This window comes from Dermacentor andersoni, chromosome 5 (assembly GCF_023375885.2).
Source record: "Dermacentor andersoni chromosome 5, qqDerAnde1_hic_scaffold, whole genome shotgun sequence".
NCBI lineage: Eukaryota > Metazoa > Arthropoda > Arachnida > Ixodida > Ixodidae > Dermacentor > Dermacentor andersoni.
Window position 1 is genome coordinate 140,933,514 of NC_092818.1, and position 20,499 is coordinate 140,954,012.

Consider the following 20,499-nt stretch of genomic DNA (forward strand, 5'->3'; position numbering starts at 1 on the left):
AAGCAAAAACTCCTCATACGTGGGCCGATCCCGGAGATAGTGCAATGCCGGGCCGACCAGCGGCGGAGGTGAAGTAGGCGTTAAGCACTATAGCTCCCCATACGTGGGCCGATCCTGAAGATAGTGCAATACCAGCCCGATCCGCGGCGGAGGTGAAGCAGGCGTTAAGCACATCCCCATACGTGGGCCGATCCCAAAGATAGTGCAATGCTGGGCCGACCCGCGGCGGAGGTGCAATTCTCCATTAAGGAGCCCACATACACAGCTTCTCTGGTCATCCTTCTTCAAAGAGTGGAAGGGCACTGAGATTTTCTTTTTCAACCGTGAACCACAATTTACCGCTATATCGCTAGCTATATATCGCTATATATGTCGCTATAGCATATCCACTAAGTCGGTATCATGATATAAGCGCGCGCGATATGAAATCTAAACGTCTGCAACGCGGGGTCACATCAAATGAACGGCGAACCATTGTCGCTAGCAGTCCGTTACGAGACGGCGCGAATAAAAAACGCAATCGATAATCAAACTCGAGAGAGGTTCCGACACGTTACGTAGTATACGCGGCCATGGATTGCAAGTCGCACAGTTTCTGATAGCGCGTTCGCAGCAGCGGTTGCGTCCGTATGCCCCACCGATAGACAATGCGGGCGGTACCGTAATCCTCAGTGCGGCACGCAGCCGCAGTTGACCTAAGTGGACGCTACTGGAACATTCCGAAACCGGCGGCTTATGGAAGGCCAGATTATGGCAGCGATCATTTTCCTTCTATTTCCTCGTGATTTTTTTTTTTTTTTTTTTTTTTCCTTGCAGGCGATCGGTTGCACCGAGTTGTTGATCTCGTCGATAACGGCTGTTGCGGTCCAGTGGCGACGAGCGATGTAAGGCGCACGAAGGAAAGACGTCTGGGCACTGTAGCGCATGCGCCAACAGTTGAGAGTTGCGCTTAAATTTTGCTATAAGAAGCGGCCGCCGAGAGACCCGCCCTTGATTTTGCGGTTCACGCCGCAGTCGCCCGTGTCAGTTAAACCTCTGCATCGTACCGCATGTGCTCTGGCAGCGATTGTCGACCACATCACCGACTCCGAAACAGCCATGGGTTCCGGCGCTGGCTTCTGCTGTATGGCGTGCTTCGACGCTTTAAGTCGCGGCTGCACCACTTACGGCCTGGACTTGTGAAGTTGCGGTTACGGGACTCTTTTCCTCCGGAATTCTCGCACGGCCCATTGGAGCTCCCGGAATACGTATGCGACGCGCGGCGGCCATTGCATCTTTTCTCACGCACGAGCTGTCGCGCCTGACGCCAACGACGCCGTTGCTGCCAACAAGTCTGAAGTCTCGCCTGTCGCGGTCTTTTGTGCGCGTGTTCCCACGAACGAACTCGCCCTGCCAGGGCACTGCCGAGGCAACTGCCGTCGGCACGTGCTTCGACTACCTTGTGAGGTGAACCACCGTGTGTGTGTGTGTGTGTGTGTGTGTTGCATGTCGCAGGTCAAGTTATCCAAGCTGTTAAAAAAAAAAAAAAGCATAAGGATTCACGGTGTACGATACGTAACACCTGCGGTATTTTGTCGCCCGAATTTTGGCAACCGAACACCGTAGACTTGATACTGTTTTGCACCATGATTTTTTTTTTCTGTAACTCCTTGGCTATAAGGTTAGCTGGAACGACATATCTTGCGGTGGTGCGTTTTTTTTTTTTTTTTTTTTGTTATACCTGCATGACGGACTCTTCCCATGTTTAGCCCTTAATACGTACCGAGCGCATTTCCACGAATATAACGCGTATTTCTTTCGCCCGATATTTCTCGCCTCTTAACGCGCCTCGCGAAGTCTTCGTATTCGTGCCAAGATTATATCGTCTTTGATGCTGTTCTGTACGGAGGTGGGCGGCCTTGTCTTGGGCGTGTCGCCGGCGCCCTGCGGAGCAACTAGTCTTAACCCTAACCGCTGGGCTCGGGTTTGGTGTCCACTGCGCACGCGCGGCAGAGAGTCGAGTGCCTGTTCATCGCTTCCCTGACCGGTTCCCACCTCGTGCGTTCGCTTCGTGCCGTTGTGGCCGCGCTACATCCCCACTGTGGCTTTAAAATGACGTTGCCACGGCTTCCAGGCAAGCAAGTGAGAGTGATGGCGGGGTGACCGCGCCTCGTATTAAAACCGCATAGCCATGCAGCGCGGCCATGGCGGCGGGAAGCGAGCGCACAAGGCGGTAACTGGACAGTGAAGCGATGAGGCACCCATCTCTTTTTAGCACGTTCGCAGTGCTAGTCGAGCCCAGCGGCTAACGTTAGACAGCACTGTCTTGCACCGCAGCGGTCCGGGATGCGCGCTCTATACAATTTTAAGCAAAATTACATCTTTTTGCCACATCAATAATCGTCATCCGTCTTGTCCGCATTTCCTTCTTTTGACGCGGCGAGCCCGGTACTTCCAAGTCACGAACGGCATGCCTGTTGTCAGCATGACGGAGCATTCTCGACAGGAAAGTAGCGAGCGCTGGGTTTTCAAGGAAGGAAACGCAAGCAAGATCAGATGACGATTATCGTTGATCCCGGCCACGGCGGCCGCATTTCGGTGGGGCGAAATGCGAAAACACCCGTGTACTTAGATTTAGGTGCACGTTAAAGAACCCCAGGTGGTCCAAATTTCCGGAGTCCCCCACTACGGCGTGCCTCATAATCAGAAAGTGGTTTTGGCACGTAAAACCCCATAATTTTTTTTTTTTTTTTAACGATTATCGTTGTGTGGCACATAGACAACCCTAAGGGTGCATTTGCTTAAGAGTGTAGTCAAGCTGGCTACTGCACCTTTGTAATTCAGCTCTCCGTGCCCGCTGCCACTGCGTATTTTTGTGCCGTGCGCCGTTTTACAACGCCATTAGCACCGCGTGAACGTTTTCAGTGTAGCCATCGCAGCTCTGTGCAAGACAGTAGACGCCTATGTGCAGGAGCGTCACGCCATCTTCGAAGTCGCGCGGTGAATAGCCACACAGTCGGCGAAAGGTTTTGTCCCGTTCGATTGTGTTGACGTAATATACTTGAGGTGCTGTTTGTCCAGTAACTGTAGAGCAACGCATGACTCCGCTCTCGCCGACAGTGAGACGTCCGAGCCCGTAGTTCGACTTCGTTTTGAGACCGCATGTCCCAGTAACAATGAATAAAGCCCAGCGATGCATGCATTTTTCTTTTTCGACATGAGATCGCGTTGTATTCGTGGTTGCATTATTTGTGTGCAAATACGATAGGTTTCAAAACGCCCGTGCTTGCCATGACTTGTCTTTATCTTCCCAACCGTAGGTGCAGCTCGTGCAACCAAGTGACCGTGGCACTGCCCTGAGAGACAACGCTGCATGCAACTGTCGCCACAGCGTAGCTTCGGCATCTACTCCGAGGTGGACGTGTTTAGCTTGCGAGGGCGGCGCGGCCATTAACTTCATCAAAACTGATTGATGACATTGGCAAATTATGTGCAGTTAACACTAGTGCTTAATTAGGCACGAGCTTCCTTGGACGGCCGCAGCCACATCGGGTCGTCGCCGTGACGGAAGCGGAGAGGACGGGGTGGGGCGTTTCTAGCCTCAGGCTTAGCTGACACCAGTGGCGTAGCTAGGTCGTCTGGCACCCGGGGCCCATAGGTCTTCTGTCACCCCCCCCCCCCCCCCCGGGTGTAGCCCGCGGAAAGGGTGTCTTCAGACGTATATGACCCCCCCCCCCCCCCCCCCACTGGCCCCTTGCACCCGGGGCCCACGGCCCCCCGGCCCCCCCTGTTGCTACGCCACTGGCTGACACTACGCAGGAATCTGACACTGCGCAGGCCACAGCTGGCAGGGGTCCTCTCGTTTTCGACACGGCTGTGCTATCGCTTCCCGGCCAAAATTTCGCGTCCACGCGCGCGAAAGGGCGCGAAATGTGGAATCGCGGAAGTCGGTGGCATCCGGAATTAGTGTCAGGCTAACCAGTGGCGTATATTACTTCCAGTTCATCTAGCTACGCTGAAGCACGGACGTTTCCTTCGGTCCGCAGTGCGGCGCGTTGCGGCCGAAGAACGTGGCCACTTTTTTGTTTTCCATTCCTTGTGCCACGCTGTGTTTTTGTCGCTCGACACGCGGACCGTGTTTGACGAGTTCATCTCCCACGTCTCGTGCGATGACGCTTATCATGGTGGGTACCTACTTTCTGGTTATATTCCTCATTTGAAAAGCTGCCCTTTTTTTTTTTTTTTTTTTTTTCAGGTACGCACCTCAGGCCTCCGCTTCCTCTCGTCCCGCCGCTGACCGTCTGTACACTTCTGCTCCAGCCACACAGGTACTGACCTCCTGGCCAATGAAGAACCTTGCACGACCCGCCCTGCAGTACGTCGACTGCTCTTCGGTAAATCAGAGTTCTAGCCCGTGCTGTGCCGTTGTGCTGACGGCTAACATGTTTTTTTTTTTTTTTTTGTCGTTTCAGTCTGCAACCCTTCACACCCGCAGCCCCTGAAGATTCGTTCCAGATACATAGTACGCCATGACGTCCAGCACTCGCCGTAGGGCGGCAAGCCTTGCTCACGAGGCAGTTCGTCACATTGCAACGCCCGCTGACCTGCAGGAAAAGTCCCTCTCTGCCTGCTCCGTGCTGCCTCGATGACGCAGCACAACCACGGAGTCATGACCCGAACACCGATCACGACATCCGTGTGGGAGCTCTTTCCGCCCGGTGGCTGTATCATGGCCGTTCGATGACTCTAATTGAGGTCCCTTACTGTTTGATGAGCGGACCAAAACAATTCCAGGTAACATGCTGGCTTCTCTGGCACACTGCTCAGTCAATCTGGAGGTTTGTGCACGTTAACTCGCATCCTGTGCTCTCCTACGCTGATGCTGGTTCGCATTGTGAAGTTGCGCGCGCGTATGTGTTCGTGTGAGCATGCGTATGTGTGCGTGTGAGGGTGTTGATGCATGCATGTTGTCAATTTACTGCACGCGCGTGCGACTTCGGTAACTTCATCTGGTTGTTGACATATTTTTAGCTGGGTGCGTTCTCGCTTCTTCCATGGAATTATTGGTGGCTGGTCTCGTCTCATCTGTCAATTCTTCAGAAAGCTCGTTGATGGTTCCGCAGTGATGGTCGCCAATCTTTTCCAAAATCATTCGAACTTTGGCTCTGGGCGGTCCCCTTAATTGAAAGGAGTCCAGTGGCCCTTGCGTCGTCAACTTTTCTTATCCAAGCAGTCTCTGTTGGTACATTTTCTGTTCATATCTTCCTTCTTTATGCTGTTATTCATCATGGCTAATGCGAAGCATCAGCGTACTGTTACAAAAAGCATACGGTGTGAATTAAAGGCAATAAAACATTTCCGTTAGCTTCTGAGCATCATGCTTACCCTTCGAAATATAGGACTGGCATGGCACCAAGTTTATTTTAAAAAAAACCTGTCTGCAGTCACGTTAGCGGTAAAGCTGCGTACCACTACAGCCAAGCAAACCAGATCCTGAACCTCCCTTCAGCAAGATCGGACATTGATCGGGCGCCACCACCGCACGGGCCTGCGATGTTGCGTCTTGGTCACTGTTTCATCACCGTTACTTTGGTGCTTCGCTGTTCATTGCCCAGTGTGAATATACCGGCTAGCATTCACTTGTACTTTTCTATAAGATGTACTTGCTGTACAATCTTCATTGGAACTTAATAAAATGACGAAGGTGTTTTTTCTTTCGGAATATTTACCCTGTGTGGAGAACATTGCACGGTTGTAAACATTTTGACTTTTCTGTAGTGCATATTCTTGTAAACTCGGCGTTCACTGGAGTTACATGCAAACTGAAATAAACATTTGGACATTGTTCCAGAGTCGTTAATGCAGCTTCTGAAATGTCTTGCATTTGAAATGCCTCCAAGGATTTTCAGCTTGCTCGATGCATGCTGATAGCCTTCTGTGCTGTGGTGTGGGACCGTATCCGATAATCGCCCACATTCCTGTTCAGCGAAGGTTAGGCCTGGCGCCGTCGAGGTAGCGCACCCGCTACCGGCGTACTTGAACTGGAATGTAATCAGTTACCTCGATGGAAGCTGCCTTTATAGTTGAGTTCTGGCCTTAGCGATTTGAAATCGAGTCACCTTTCCTTCGCACGGCGCGTACACAATAAGTGGCAAGCGCCGAAACAGCGCTGTGCCCGGGATATTTTTCGGGGGGGGGGGGGGGGTAACTTTTCTATGCAAATGAGGGGAGGGTACTTTTACTAGTACAAATGAGAATAATCCCACCATTCGCCATAAATACCAGTAAACCCGCAAATGAAAACTGAAATAACCTATCTCGCAGGTACGCCTGTGAGATATACACCTCTTGGCAAACAGCGAACCACATCAAATGGGCTCGGGCAGGAAGAACCTTGCCAAGAACAAGTTAACAAGCGAAAGCGCAAAATAGATTTCTAGTAGCGTTTTTTTTAAATTGACTCTGGAAGAATTAGAGAAATTAATATTTTTGCAACAATCGCAGTTCTTTTGGATCCCTCGTTTACTTCTCTACCAGGTGCCAAAACCGGCTCGTGTTGTTTGGGAAGTTACGTAACGATACGTGGTCACGAGTCCCGTAAAATCGCGTAGAGAGCAGGACGTTGCGGTTCTATACGTACTGCGCCCACCACGGAAGGTTAGAAAAACACCCCCATGCATAGCACAACAGGGAAGTGGCTACGTCAGGCGGCTCGATTGTTAACTGTAGAAGCGTCATTCAAGACACTGAATTATTCTCCACATCAAACGGCGTTTTCTCTACTTCCTTTTTGAATAAAAAGATGTTGATTAATAAATATTTTTGCAAAGTTTTCGCTTTTCCTCCCTGTTTGGCTTTCACCTTGGCTTTCTCCCCAAGTAGATCGCTTAATTTCTTATCTCCTTGCGGCTCTTCTTTCCAGTTGCCAATTTTGCTAGAAAAGTGCTGCACAATTAGGGAAAACCCAGACGAGGTAACGGGTGACAGCCATATTGCTTATGGGTTGAACGGTTATTGCAATGTCTGAAGTTGGACGCTGTTTCGCAATATTTTATTTTCCACCTTATCTAACCCATATAGCGGATATATGGTTCCGAGGATCTGCCAGCGTCGCGGCGAGCCGTCACTCGAGGAAATAATGAAGCAAAAGGAAAAGTTTAACGCAATTGTCGTTTTCTCCGGCCACAACTCGTTCCACAAGCATACAGACCAGCTGACTATGAACCGAATCCCTCTCCTGGCCCCTGGATCAGTCTAAACAAAGAAGGTTGAACTATCGAAGCAACAGCGTTGCGCGTGATCGTTGAATAGATGGTGAAATAAAAATTGTGTTGGGCATTATAAATAAAATACTACAATTAAAACAATAAACTACGCCCTGCCTGCTGCAATAAATGGTGACAACTGAATTGATCGAGTTAATCGCGCGGGCACCGAATCGATGAGAAAAGTGGCCTCCACACCCCAGATGATGCCGATAACTACCGCCATCCAGAAGGAGTGAAAAAATTTACAACTATTCTACTCTGTGAAGATGGAATGACAGCGAAAGCTGACAGTCAAAGCTCTCAAACGAAAAGCAAAGTGTTTCACATCCTCTGCGGGTCGGCCTGAAGATAGTGCAATATCGGGCCGACCCGCGGCAAAGGTGAAGCAGGCGTTAAGCACTCCCCATACGTGGGCCGCTCCCGAAGATAGCGCAACACCGGGCCGACCCCCGGCGGAGGTGCAGCAGGCATTAAGAACTCCCCATACGTAGGCCGATCACGAAGATATTGCAATACCGGGCCCACCCGCGCCGGTGGTGAAGCAGGCGTTAAGCGCTCGCCATACGTGAGTCCATCTCGAAGGTAGTGCAATGCCAGGCCGACCCGCGGTGGAGGTGAAGCAGGCATTAACAACACCCAATACATAGGCCGATGCCGAAGATATTGCATTACCCGGCCCACCCACGGCGGAGGTGAAGCAGGCGTTAAGCGCTCCCCATACGTGGGCCCATCCCGAAGATTCCGACGGGCGCGTTATAGGTTCCCGAGTCCACAGGGGTATGTGCTATTGATCTTGGACCCTTTTTGTACTATCACCAGGATCGGCCCACATGATGATTTTTTCTGTTAACGGACGCCGAAAAAAAAAAAAAAGAAACTACGGAAGTTAGTCACTGTTTTCACTGTAAAAGGCAGCAATATGTTGACCGCCGAGTATATTGATTTGTCGGCGCTTTAGGAATGTGCGAGGGTGGTAGTGTGGGCGTTCCACACTTCCACCCTCGCAGTCACGGTGCCGTAGCAGAAACCTTCCTCGCGTCTGTGCTTGCTGCATACCCGAGTTGTAGCCGATGGCTGTCTGCCGGTAATGTTTCGCGAGACAAGCTTCACGCGGCTCCTTGTCCTGCGTCTGTATACGTGTGAATAAGGCTGACGCCGGGCTCCGTTGCGTACGTCCGGCACTGCGGCACCGAGCAGTAACCTACCATGCTGCACGCCTCCAAAGCCAGCCACTACCATTATAGTGCTTTCAAATGTTGTCAAGCAGACACCCAAGGCGATAAAGCCTCACCACTTAATCAGAATCGCAGCGCAGGTGGGACACTAACCTTTCGTTTTCAGCTCGCTTCGGCGCTTCCGAAGCAGCCGACGCGGCCGCTGTGTCCACGTGATCCCTCATGCCACGTCACGCCGACGGTGCACCAGCCTTTCGAGTGGTGGAGCTCGCCCCCAATAACAGTACTACGGGTCGGGCGCTTCGTCTATAAATAATCGCGATTGCTATGTGGCGTCCCCTCGCGGCTCCGAATGGCCGTCGTTTCGTCGGGTTTGCAGTGAAATGGGGATCGGGAATTGCCGCATGGCATCCCAAGTCTTCGAATTAACCGGGTTGGCTTAGGCCGCCGGTTCGAATTATCCGGTAAAATTTACATTGGAAAATACGGGACCGCAGGAAACCTTTGAATTAAGCGTTCGAATCAACGAGGTTTTACTGTACGTGACGAACCAGAATTTCCAGAGAAATGAGTGGACCCACCTTTGCCGACATATTACTGGGCCATACGCTATTTTTTCCAGAAAAGCCGATTTGCAGAATTTGTTTAGCGCAGTGAGTGTCGAACCAGCACTCTTAAGAGAAAGTTATGGAACCTGGCAAAAGCAGACATTCTAAGAGGCAGTGAGGTTAGTTTTGTGTACAGAAAAATTATGGGGTCTTATGTGCCAAAACCACGACTTGATTATGAGGCACGCCATAGTGGGGGATGCTAGGGATTTGGACGAGCTGGGGTTCTTTAACATGCACCTAAATCTATATACACGGGTGTCTTCACATTTCGCCCCCATTGAAATGCAGTCGCCGTGGCTGGGATTCGATCCCCTGACCATAGCCACGAAGCAACCGCAGCGGGTAATGACATAACTAAGACGTGAAAGAAATTTGTAGCTCTTGCAGTCATAGAGTCTCCCCTTCACTGCTTTTGTCAATGTCATGTTCATGATGCAAGTGCGGGAGCATGCCAAGATATTCTGCCTATCCCTTTAGGGAATCAAGCTTGCCCTCGTGCACGCACAGCATTTCTGCTGGTTTCCTTACTCACGTGAGGCCAGCATGTGCCTTGTCAGATCAACCTGCTTATTGAAACAAGTTGGCAGGCAAGCTAATTTCCACTTGCGTAAACGTTGCATTGCATGCACAGTGTTGAAGGAACAGCCAATTTAGTTTAGCAAGCAACACTACAGCAGTGCCACCTTTCAAAGTTTGTACTTATAAAAGGCAAGAAATAAAAGGAGAGTTCCAGACCTTTTTCACAAACAAGTAAATCTTCCTTTGGAAATCCAGGATCAAGGTACGCATTTATTTAAAAAGACAAAACAGATCTGAAAGCTATGACCAATTTCACGCACTAAAAGAACAGCAATAAATAATGATACTATGATAAAAATAGCAAACAGCAATAAATAATAAAAGTCAACAACTAAAATGGCGAACACCAATAACTATAGGATAAATTCTTATTTCTTTCTCAATCTGCGATTTTCTTCAATGGCATCTATTATGCTGTCGTGTGTTTCCTGCATCGTGTCCATGATCTCCTTGTGAGCGGCCTGGAACATCAGAAAATTGTGATTATTATTTTCATACACATTCGCAGAAGAATGTTACACATGGAAGACAGTTTTGATACTAAAGGTAATGACTTTTAATGGCTTTACCTTTTGTGCTCTCCACCAAACATACAAGAAAGAATAGGAAGATAAAAAGCTGATTTTCCAGTACTGGTTCTCGAATGAAAATTTTCTAATTGATACTAATAGAAATAGAGAAGAACCTTTAAAGGGACACGAAAGGCAAATGTTAAGTCAAGCTAAAGTGATAGAGTAGTGCTCGAGCATCTCTAAGGTGTCAATATTATCGCAAGGAGGGCTTTGATAATCGAGAAACTGAGGTAAATGCAAGACATGATTACAGACTCCCCCAGGACATTCAAGCGCAATGACGAAAGCACTCCTCACTTAAATTCTGTCACAAGTACTCAACCACTTGTTGAAAAAAATATAATTTTGTTTTATTAAAAGACTAAATTAAATGCTACTTATCCAGTTCTATTTCATTTTTTAGAAAAAAGAACTAATTGAAATTGCCCTTGACAATGACGCAGGCGGTTGAAAGGTTTCGTTTTCACTTGACTCGGTGCAGCCCACGCTTTCGCGTTTAAGCAGTTTCGTTATTGCTTAGTGCTGCGCTGGTTTTGCTGGCTTGCGAAACTCGCACAAACTGCAAGTAGCATAGATTTCAACTTCCAGGTTATGTCGCGGGATGCCCGAGTGGTCTTGCCACTTCACGAAAAAGCAACTGCAGCGGCGAATCCACCGTTCTGTTTTGGCTCAGTGCCACCGTCTGTCGGGCACCGTTTTACTCACCGACGGCAGCAAAAGGTGGTGATGCCGTATGCAACGTCACCACTCCCCCCGTTTGGGCGGCGGGGGATTTGAATTTAGAAAAAGGTATTCGGACCCATCAGATGCAATTTTCTCGTAAACTAAGTCTTTTCTTGGCAAGAAACAGGTGTTGCGAGGTTTCTGGAATGGTATTTAAACAGTTCACATTGACTTATTATTTGCCTTTAGTGTCCCTTTAAATTTTCAATCATATATAGAATATTTTCAATTTTAAACAAAGTGAAATGTGAAGATCCTGCGGAGTTTTTGGCAACACAAGAGGAAATATAGACTGAATTCGAATATTCACACTCCCCTATTTGTCTGTTTTCATGGTCTGATATTACGATTTCCATATTTTCTTTGTTTTGAAGCCCATAAGCAGCAAATTACGCTTAGAAATTGTACACTAGTATTCTAGTTAACCGTTTTCAAAAAGTGTCCTATCGATTAGGGGCAATATTAAATAGAATGCAGAACACATTTTTTAGCAGATGTTGCAGAGAGACAATGTATAATGCATGACAAAGGAAAAGTCGACTTCCGTTAATTCAACCCTGACGAGTACGGCGCCATTAATCGAATTATCCGGCGGGTCGAATCAAACAAGATGTAAAAAAAAAACACCAAAACCACGCAGATTCATTTGGCAGTATTTGCCCGATTCTAACACGCCTCAAATAAAACGCGTGCTCATTTTTAATGTCCAAAGTAAAAATTAGAGTAAAGCCCCTAAACAATGCAAAATTCTAACGCGCACCCGATTTTTTTAGCAAGAAAAATTGTTGCACAATGGCAGCCCATTTTCTAATGTCAACTTCGCCGCAATACACTTGTGCTATGCCGCAAAGCATGCGAATGTTGCGAAGGGAGTTTTGGTGTTGCGTCCGGTTGTACCATGTAGGCAATTTTTGGCCCAATATGTATTTTTTAAAAAGGCGCGTGTTAGAATCGGGTAAATATACAATCAAATATTGTGAGCTACTGTAAACTTCCTAGGGCGGGCACTAGGAAGATAACTGCTCTAGGAATATCTTTGTAGGGCAGGCTTAGAATAGGTTTTATCAATGAGAGATGATGGACATGCAGCGCATTCATTGTCCGCTAAGCTCCGCCGAGACAGACGCTGACACTAAAGGGGTCACTATTGGGGACACCATAAGGGTCAGGTGCATGTGAGCCGAGTCAGCAAAGGCCAATTTTAGGATCGAAATAATGAAAATTTGGACTCTTACAAATGCATGAATGCCGGCTGGAAATTTCATTCGGGATCGAATTAAATGAATAGAATTAACCATAGTCACATCAAGAAAAATCTGCTGCCTAATATATTTTTACAGCCAGTTTCAGCCTCATTTGTACCGTAATGTCATAAGACAGTACGTGGAGACATAACGCAGGACATTGCGAGCTTTTGACATTCGCACCGGCTAACTCAGTCTCCCACTATACTGCCACATTGATCCCCGCAACGAGTACCAGCATGCGAGGCGATTGCCGAAACCTCTTAACGTCCTGCTCCCACGTGGCCATGTACTGTGTCATGACATCGCAACACTAAGTTACTGAGAAGCGATAAAAATTAAAAATTAAATTATGGGGTTTTACGTGCCAAAACCACTTTCTGATTATGAGGCACGCCGTAGTGGAGGACTTCGGAAATTTTGACCAGCTGGGGTTCTTTAACATGCACCTGAATCTAAGTACACGGGTGTTTTCGCATTTCGCCGCCATCGAAATGCGGCCGCGATCCCGCGACCTCGTGCTCAGCAGCCCAACACCATAGCGACTGAGCAACCGCGGTGGGTCTGGGAAGCGATACTGAAACAGGCTGCAGAAAAGCTATTTTCCATCATCAGCCTATATTTACGTCACTGCAGGACAAATGCCTCTCTCGTGTTTGTGGATTTCAAGTGGTGCCTGCAAATTTACTAATTTCATCGCACCACCTAATTCTCTGCTGTCCTCAGCTGTGCTTCCCTTCTCGTGGCCCCTATTTTGTAATTCTAATAGAACACCAGTTACCTGCCCAGCTCTATTTTGCCATCTTAATGTTAACTAGAATATCGGACATCCCCGAATACTCAAATCCCCATCTCTTGACATTACGTGTAACATTTTTGGTTCCTATAGTCTGGTACAACTTCAGGTGGCAGCGGCACGTGCCCCTCAAAGGCGGATGCACGTGAGCCTCCATAAGTGGGCGCGCACTCTGCTCTGAAGTCATGAGCCGGACAGCCGATGACTCCGCCGATGGAGAATAGGGCAGCCTACAGTGGGCCGAGTAGCGTCAGCAGGACTATTTCTTTAGTCGCGGAAGCAATCAGCTGCCGCACTTCGGTCATCTGGGCGGGGCCGGGGCAGCCTGTCCTGCCTTCTTAAGTTGTACCTGACTATAGGAAACCTATTGTAATAAATTAGTTACAGTACTATGAGGCTTGTTACTATTTTTTCTAGTGTCTATAGGTCTAAGGGCCTTCATTTAACGCATAACAATTAGTCGTAAAAAAGTACTATGTCTGCCCAATTAGCAGTTTAGCTGTAAAAAGCTTTGAAGTCTTTTACAAGCACTGTGCACCTATTGGCACTCTGTAGTCCTCTCCTAACATCAATTTTAACTAGCTTCACAAATCCCCATATGCTGAAAGCAATTTCGGAGAGTGATTGACCAAGCATGTTGACCCATAAGATGTAGCCAGTATAATTTAAGTAGAGTGAAATTAGAAATTCTTAATTCGAATTGACGAACAATTTAAACTCCTCTTTTGGTCCTGACAAAGTCCTATGTATTTGAATAGAGAAAAACTCGTGCCAAATTAAAAGGAGCAGGAGAAAGCCTCCTAGCGCACACTTAATCGTGTTATTGTGCATGCTCAATCATGTCGTCACCAACACTGGGCCCTCGGGAGGACAGCGTGCATCAAGCCACCATTCTCTGCTCACCCTCGCACGTTTACCCTCGCACACACAGCAAACTGTGCGCTATCTTATCCCACTTGGACTTTATACGGAACCCAGGCTTCTTCCAGCACATGGAGCCCAGTGACTGATTTGGTTTTGCTTGCTGTACCACACAAGTGATCAGGTGTTATGTATAAAGAGGCTTTCCTTAGTTCGCACTCCAGTTTGTTCAAATAAATTTCCAGTCACCTTGGAGTTCGAATTAATGAGATTCTACTGATTCTATATTTCTTATCCACTGACCACAGCTAGCCAGTCTTGGTGATAATGTAGGCAAAGTAAAAAGGCTAAAGTTTGGGCTGGTTTGTTGCATTTCGTGTACTTTTCCTTCCATTCTTGTTGCTCAGTAGCACGTTTTACGCCAATGCAAGGGCTAATTGGTGCTGGTGCCGCTCACAAAACATGGAAAGGAATATATGTCACTGGAATAAAATCGTTGCATTATCCTGGCTGAGCACTTTACTGCCTACTTACAGCTGCAGCCTCCTGGCACTGTCGCAGGGCATCATCACTGGCAGCTATGGTTTCGTTATGCCGAGACTTGGTCTCGGCCAACTGCTCCTGGAGATTAGCCAGGCTTGATATTCAGCGTGCAAATAGAGAAAGGGGTTGGAGGAGAAAGAGAGGGACAAGTGTCACTCATTATTCTTCAGTACACTCAAAATGATTAACTAGGGATAATTTTTTTAAATTTATTTTTAAATACTACGATCTTATACAAGATCTTAGCAGCGTGGTACACGAATAAGTACAAAACAATGGGGAACTGCACTAAAAAAAAAGTCAAGCAACGTAGCTCAACGATTTTAAAATCATACAGTCAGACAGTGACCTCAAAACAATCTCAGCCAGTGCAGAATGCTTTTCATAAAAGATATGTCTCAAAAAGTGAATGAGTCCCGTGTTAGTTTTATCGGCCAGCTTATTCCAATCTACTGCGGTTCTAGGAAAAAATGAATACTTGAAGCAGTTGACATGTGTAGTAAATGGAGTTGCAGCTTGCGAGTGCCTGGTAGCGTAGCCTGGCGTATACATGAGAAGGCGATGTTGCAGTGACCATTTATTAGCTAGAAAAAAAAAATTTTTAAATGACAGACACAATTTCTTTGAGTTATAGAAGACAAGCCACTCCGAAATAAGAGGTTAGGAATTGAAGCACGTGCATATATGTATTGTAGATGAATCTGCTTTTTGTAAGCTTTCCACAACTTTCCAATATCACTTTTAGTGAACTGGTCCCGTATAATTGCAGCATATTCTAAAACAGGGTGGACAAGTGCTTTGTAAGCCAATAGATGCACTACTACTGTATTGGCGTCGAGGATTTTAATAGGAAAAACAACTTGCGGCAGCAGTTTGCTATCACTGTGTCAAGGTGCTTTGACCAGGAAAGATCCTTTGTTATGCACAAGCCAAAGTATTTGTATTGCATTACCTCTGACAAGGCATTTTCTGCACCATAGCGATACAGTAGTGGCTTTTGTTTTAATGTTATACGCATATATACAGTCTTTTCAAAATGAATGCACATTTGCCCTGGTTTACACCATTCAACTACCTTATTAAAGACCCTGTTTAACTTTGGTTGGTTTTCATCGTACAGCGTGCAGTCGTCAGGTGAAGCCCGATTTTAATGGACAGGTTAGTGACAATATCATTTATATATGACGAAAAGAAAAGGGAGCCAAGAACAGATCCCTGTAGGACGCCAGAATTGATGTCAGCTATATCAGAGGTTGTTTTATTTACAGTAACAAACTGATGGATGTAAGATAGGGTTTAATCCATGCTAATATTTTACATTTTTAAACGGACCTCCTAACTTATGAAGCAATTCAACATGAGGCACCTTATCAAATGCCTTGCTGAAATCCATGACTATCGTGTCTGTTTCCCTTTGTTTATAGTGCTAGCAAAGTCGTGTATTTCAACTAGTCGAATAGTCGTTGAAAGGCCACTTCTAAAACAATGCTGCATGTTTGTTAAGACGTCGTGTTCTTCTAGAAAACCAGTCATGTGTTTAAGAATGATATGTACCAAGAACTTACAACATGGCGATGTTAATGAAATTGGTCTAATTTTTTTATGGGAGATTTATCCCTAGAATTATGTAAAGGTTTTAGTCTTGTAATTTTCCAGTACTGTGGTAATGATCCTTCGTTGATTGACCTCGTAAATAGAATGGGCAGGTATTTTGCAGACCATTCAGCATGACGCCTTAGAAAGCTGTTTGGAATATCAGCTGGCCCTGCAGATTTTTTAACGTCAAGGTTTAAGAATAAATTTAGAATGCTCTGTTCTGCAAAAGCAATGTCAGGAAGGGAAGGCAGTTCAGCAGAAAAGCATGGTAAACAGTCATCACTTGTGAGTACACTTTTAAAATGGTTATTAAAAGCAAAGTACACTACTGCCTCATACCGCACTTTTGCCATTTATAAAAGAGGTGTCGGAAGATGGCATCACAACCCTCCAGTATTTCTCGGGAGATGATGTGATAAAGTCAGCTAGTAATGTGCTCTGACAGTGCTCTTTGACAATATTTTTTGAAGTGTTTCAGTCAAGTTATCAATAGCAGTTTTCAGTTCTTCGCCGTCCTTCATTTTTAATTGCTTAAGTTTCCACCTCATTTGTAGCATCTCCAGCGTAATCCATAAATTACAGTGCTCGGACTTCACTATTAGGAACAACACATTTCACACAATCAAAAACGAGGCATTTAAAAAAAAGCCAGAGGTCGTTTATGCTAAAATCAAGGCTTTGGAAGCAATCGTAAATAAAAGCTAGCACATCTATTATACAGTCATCGTGAGCTCTCGAAAAATTTGGAAATTATTGAACCTTACTGCTTCAATTAATTAAAGTCTTTTTTAGCGTCAGGACAACCACCTTATGATCAGAAATACCCGATGTTACAGTGCACAAAATGCTGTCTTTTATGGTGTCACTTACAAAAAACAAATCAAGAACGGATGCTGAATCGTTTTTCATTGTTGTGAAATCCTTAACAACTTGTAGTAGATCAAAGTCAAAAGCTAGATCAGTCAGAACACTTTCCGCACTTTTAGCTGTATACGAAGAAAAAGTGTCCCAGTCGATATCTGGAAGTTGAAGTCTCCGGTTAGTATTAATTTATCATCTCGCGTTACATATGAATGCATATAATGATAATAGCATGACTATACAATTAAATATGCTTATAAGGCTCTGGCACAAAGTCATACAATGTAAAGACTGTCTTGTGATGCGCTGAGTACAAGTGACAACCATGAAAGGACAATGAGACAAGGAAGTTCAATGTGCAAGGGCATTACACTGTCATCCTTTCTTGGCGAGTCATTCCGATATTGCCAGTTGTACTCAGTGTGTTACAAAATGAATTAACACTTATTTACACAGTTTCTAGCTATGGTCATGCAGTGTGCTTATGTGGTAAATAAACTTTTGATGTAATACAACTGTAATTCCGTAAGAAGTTTTCATAGAAGCCCATGCATTTGAAATCTTGTTTTCGGCCTGTGCCAATTGGTTGAAGTGAAACACTTGGGACCATCATGAAACTTCATTTTAATGGAGCACATTGTCCAAGCTTGAAAAATCAATTAGCGACTGCAAATGTGTTCGTAGTTGGCTGCCAGTGGTTGCACTATTTTGCATAGCTATCTGTGTGCAGTTCAAGGCTTCAGTTAAAAGCTATAAGCCCGTCTCGTGTAAATCCTGCACGCAGTAAAAATTCTAAAAGTAAAAAGGAAAGAAGTGTGGGCCTCCCACGAGTAAATGCAGCATATCTAAAATGTAAAATTTTCATAATTACTACAGCGCAAACAATGAAGACGAATACCAACCAGCCCAATTCACAAGTTCTAAACTTTTGTATGGGTGCCGCACTATATCTACAGTATGGAACTGCTTATTATGCACTCCGAAATATTGTTGTAGTTGGCCATTAACCCCGTGTCATATTTTTGGAAATTTCCAAACTAAGAGTGCCTATGTTTTTTTATGGCCAATTTCAAAACATTTTACTAAAAAGAAACTACTCGATGTTTAAAAAGTATTTGCACCACATACCAAGTCAAATCAACACAATACAGTTTACTTCTGAACCCAGGGTGTCTACCAAGTTGACATTCCCAAATTCCCCGAGTTTACCAGGTTTTCCCCGAGTGCCTTTGCAAAATTCCGTGAGTGACACAGAACTTTGTTTTACATCAAGACAGGCTGACACTATGTTCCCCGATGCTGTCACTCTCTAGTAAGCATGCTAAGAAACGACTTAATCCAGTTTGAACAGTAGGGAGTACCATTTATTTTATTTTTAAAAAATCTGAAGCGAGGGGTTAGTAAAATGCACAGCGAATAAAATAGCTGAAAAAAAAAAAAGAAATGGTAAAACTCATTACAAATCAAGTGGAACATTCTCAAATACAAATACAAATGAGATGCATACATAAACAAATGTTTTCGAATATCTACTTAAGCCATGAATTATGATCGACTGTCGATACATGTGTGAAACATAGGTGGTGCTTGAGACTCCACTGAAAGCAAATCAAGGTGATGGAACGACTCTGAGCATATTATGATGAGTCATAATTACAGAGTAACTAAATATTTGAATATTGTAGTCATGCTACGTTTCTTCATAAAAAGGATTAAATCCCCCGTTCAAATTACATGCACAAGTTATTCATTAACATCAAGCATTTCAAGAAAGAAAAATATATCAAGAATATATATCAAGCGTCACGTAAAACATGGTAGTGCCTTCACCAAAGCGATACTCTAACTATCGCTTTGGTGAAGGCACTACCATGTTTTACGTCGTCGTTTGCCGGCACTTTATTAAAGTTATTCCTATCCTATCCTAACTATACATATCACTCAGAAGCAATATGGAAGTAATTCAGGTTATCAGAACCTTCAATTTGCCGTAAGTTTATGTTCATGCTCTATTACTTGCTTACACTGCATAGAAATGGCAAAAATAGGTCACGTCTACAAATGTGGACGCCGTGATATGAGCTACTTTTATCAACTTATAGCAAGCTCATTGGTGTGAGGCCCAAACTATCACAAATGAGATTCTCAACAGCTGGTGTGTCGACCTCAACTCTCCCGACATACTCTCAGCCCGCGCACAACGCCTCAGTGTTGTGTTTCACTGCTTTAAAGAGTTTATTTCGGTTTGGACGAGGGACACCTGCATTCTGGCGTCAGCGAACACTGTTTTTCGAGCTCAAGCTCCTTGAAAAAAGCGGTGGCAGGTTTCCTTTCCTATTCATTCTTTAATGCGTAGGTCCTTTCTGTTCTCACCCTCCTTCCACCGCGCGTTCGCCCCGCGGAGAATTTGAAGCATTTTCTTCGTCAGCTGTAGTCAACATATGATTTTTCGGACTCCCTAAGGGCCGCGAAAATGTGCATAAAATCGGGCAGTCTGAAAAAATTAATGCATGTCTTTTACTGCCATTAAAGGCTGAAATCGCCACAGGCACATCCGAAAAGGCCTAACAGCATGCTTATTAGGGATATTAGGCATTAGGCCTGTACGGTGACAGGAGATGGCGGATGGACGGTGTATAAGGAATAGATACTAGGTCCCGTGACAATTGCCCCTGCCCACACTTGTTATGATTCAGCGCGTAACACTTCTGTATTCAGGCAAAGCTGACTTTTGCGAACCGGCATTATGCAAAATGCCGTAGTTTCCAAGCTTCGAAGCCAATTGCGAGGACCACAAACACGGAGTCGGTGCCATTGCTTACAGCGGTGAATTCGTTCAATGAAAAGCAGCGCGCCGAACGGCAAGAAGCTTAATAATGAACGTAGAGAAGCAGCTAAGCCTAGCGTTTACTACGGCGGCAGTGGTGGCTTTGATTAATGTCATTTCGGAGCTGCGGTCACAGCAAAAACTCCAGAAAATCGGACGGCGAAGGGCTCTTGCGTCCGAAATTTCAGACGTTCCTAGATGTTGACTCTATGGGGTACTTGATGGTGCTGCAGAGCCGTCGGGCGTCCGGAAAGCTGGCCATTGACTTTACACTGGCAACTCCTCCAGCCGACAACACAGCGTCAAAAGATCATTCATTACGATACCTCTCTGTTACACGAGCCAGTATTACTTCGACTTTCGCTCCCTTTCAATAAAATTACAGCTAATTTTCCCTGATAGGAGCACAAATTCCCTGAGTTTTCCCTAAGTATTTCCTGACTATTCAAGATCCCTGAGAATTCCCAGTTTTCCCGGTTGGTAGACACCCTGGAACCTTACATAGGAAATGAGCTGCCTGCTGCTAATAACAATACAAACCACATAAAGAAAACAGTCGCAAACACCTCATCATCCTTCGCTTGTGTAGGCTAATCAACCTTTGGCTATTGCATTCTGGAAGCTTCGGGACTGCATGGTAAATTTAAAAGCTGGGAATGACACTGGGACGAGCATTTTAGCTTTTCAGCTGCGTTGTGATTGGTTTCATCAACCACTAGTGTAATCAGTTCATTGTTGAAAAACAGCTGTATGTACTCCAGATAGTCATCTGGCAATATCAAACCGAAAGTCTTGCCTGGAACGGCCAAAAATGAAAACAGAGGAGGCTTCATGCGAAGATTGTCGACATCAAGCTGCATCCAC

The 20,499-nt window shown here is 45.7% G+C and overlaps 2 protein-coding genes across 4 annotated transcripts in view; one reads left to right on the forward strand and one right to left on the reverse strand.

The window, feature by feature from the left end:
• The first annotated feature begins 433 nt into the window (after positions 1 to 433).
• On the forward strand, positions 434 to 5,843 carry LOC126532422 (uncharacterized). 2 transcript variants are annotated; one of them, XM_055071059.2, is made up of 3 exons: positions 434 to 1,446; positions 4,235 to 4,373; positions 4,452 to 5,843. In XM_055071059.2, the coding sequence occupies exons 1-3, from the start codon at positions 1,250 to 1,252 to the stop codon at positions 4,479 to 4,481; spliced, it is 366 nt and encodes a 121-aa protein (XP_054927034.1). In that variant the 5' UTR covers positions 434 to 1,249; the 3' UTR covers positions 4,482 to 5,843. The 2 variants fall into 2 exon arrangements, 1 of the variants encoding a protein (XP_054927034.1); XR_008612645.1 differs by lacking the exon at positions 434 to 1,446 and adding an exon at positions 3,801 to 4,163 and having other exon boundaries at positions 4,235 to 5,843.
• A 3,959-nt stretch (positions 5,844 to 9,802) lies between these two features.
• The window catches only part of LOC126531271 (uncharacterized), a 43,361-nt gene continuing 32,664 nt past the window's right edge, over positions 9,803 to 20,499 (reverse strand). The window contains exons 14-15 of one of the 2 annotated variants that reach the window (XM_050178726.3): positions 14,343 to 14,445; positions 9,803 to 10,073 (exon numbers count right to left, since the gene is read on the reverse strand). In XM_050178726.3, the coding sequence (XP_050034683.1) occupies positions 9,981 to 10,073; positions 14,343 to 14,445 (196 nt within the window). In that variant the 3' untranslated portion in view covers positions 9,803 to 9,980. Of the gene's footprint in view, positions 10,074 to 14,342; positions 14,446 to 16,914; positions 16,967 to 20,499 lie in introns of those variants that run through there. The other variant, XM_055071060.2, reaches the window with a different exon arrangement.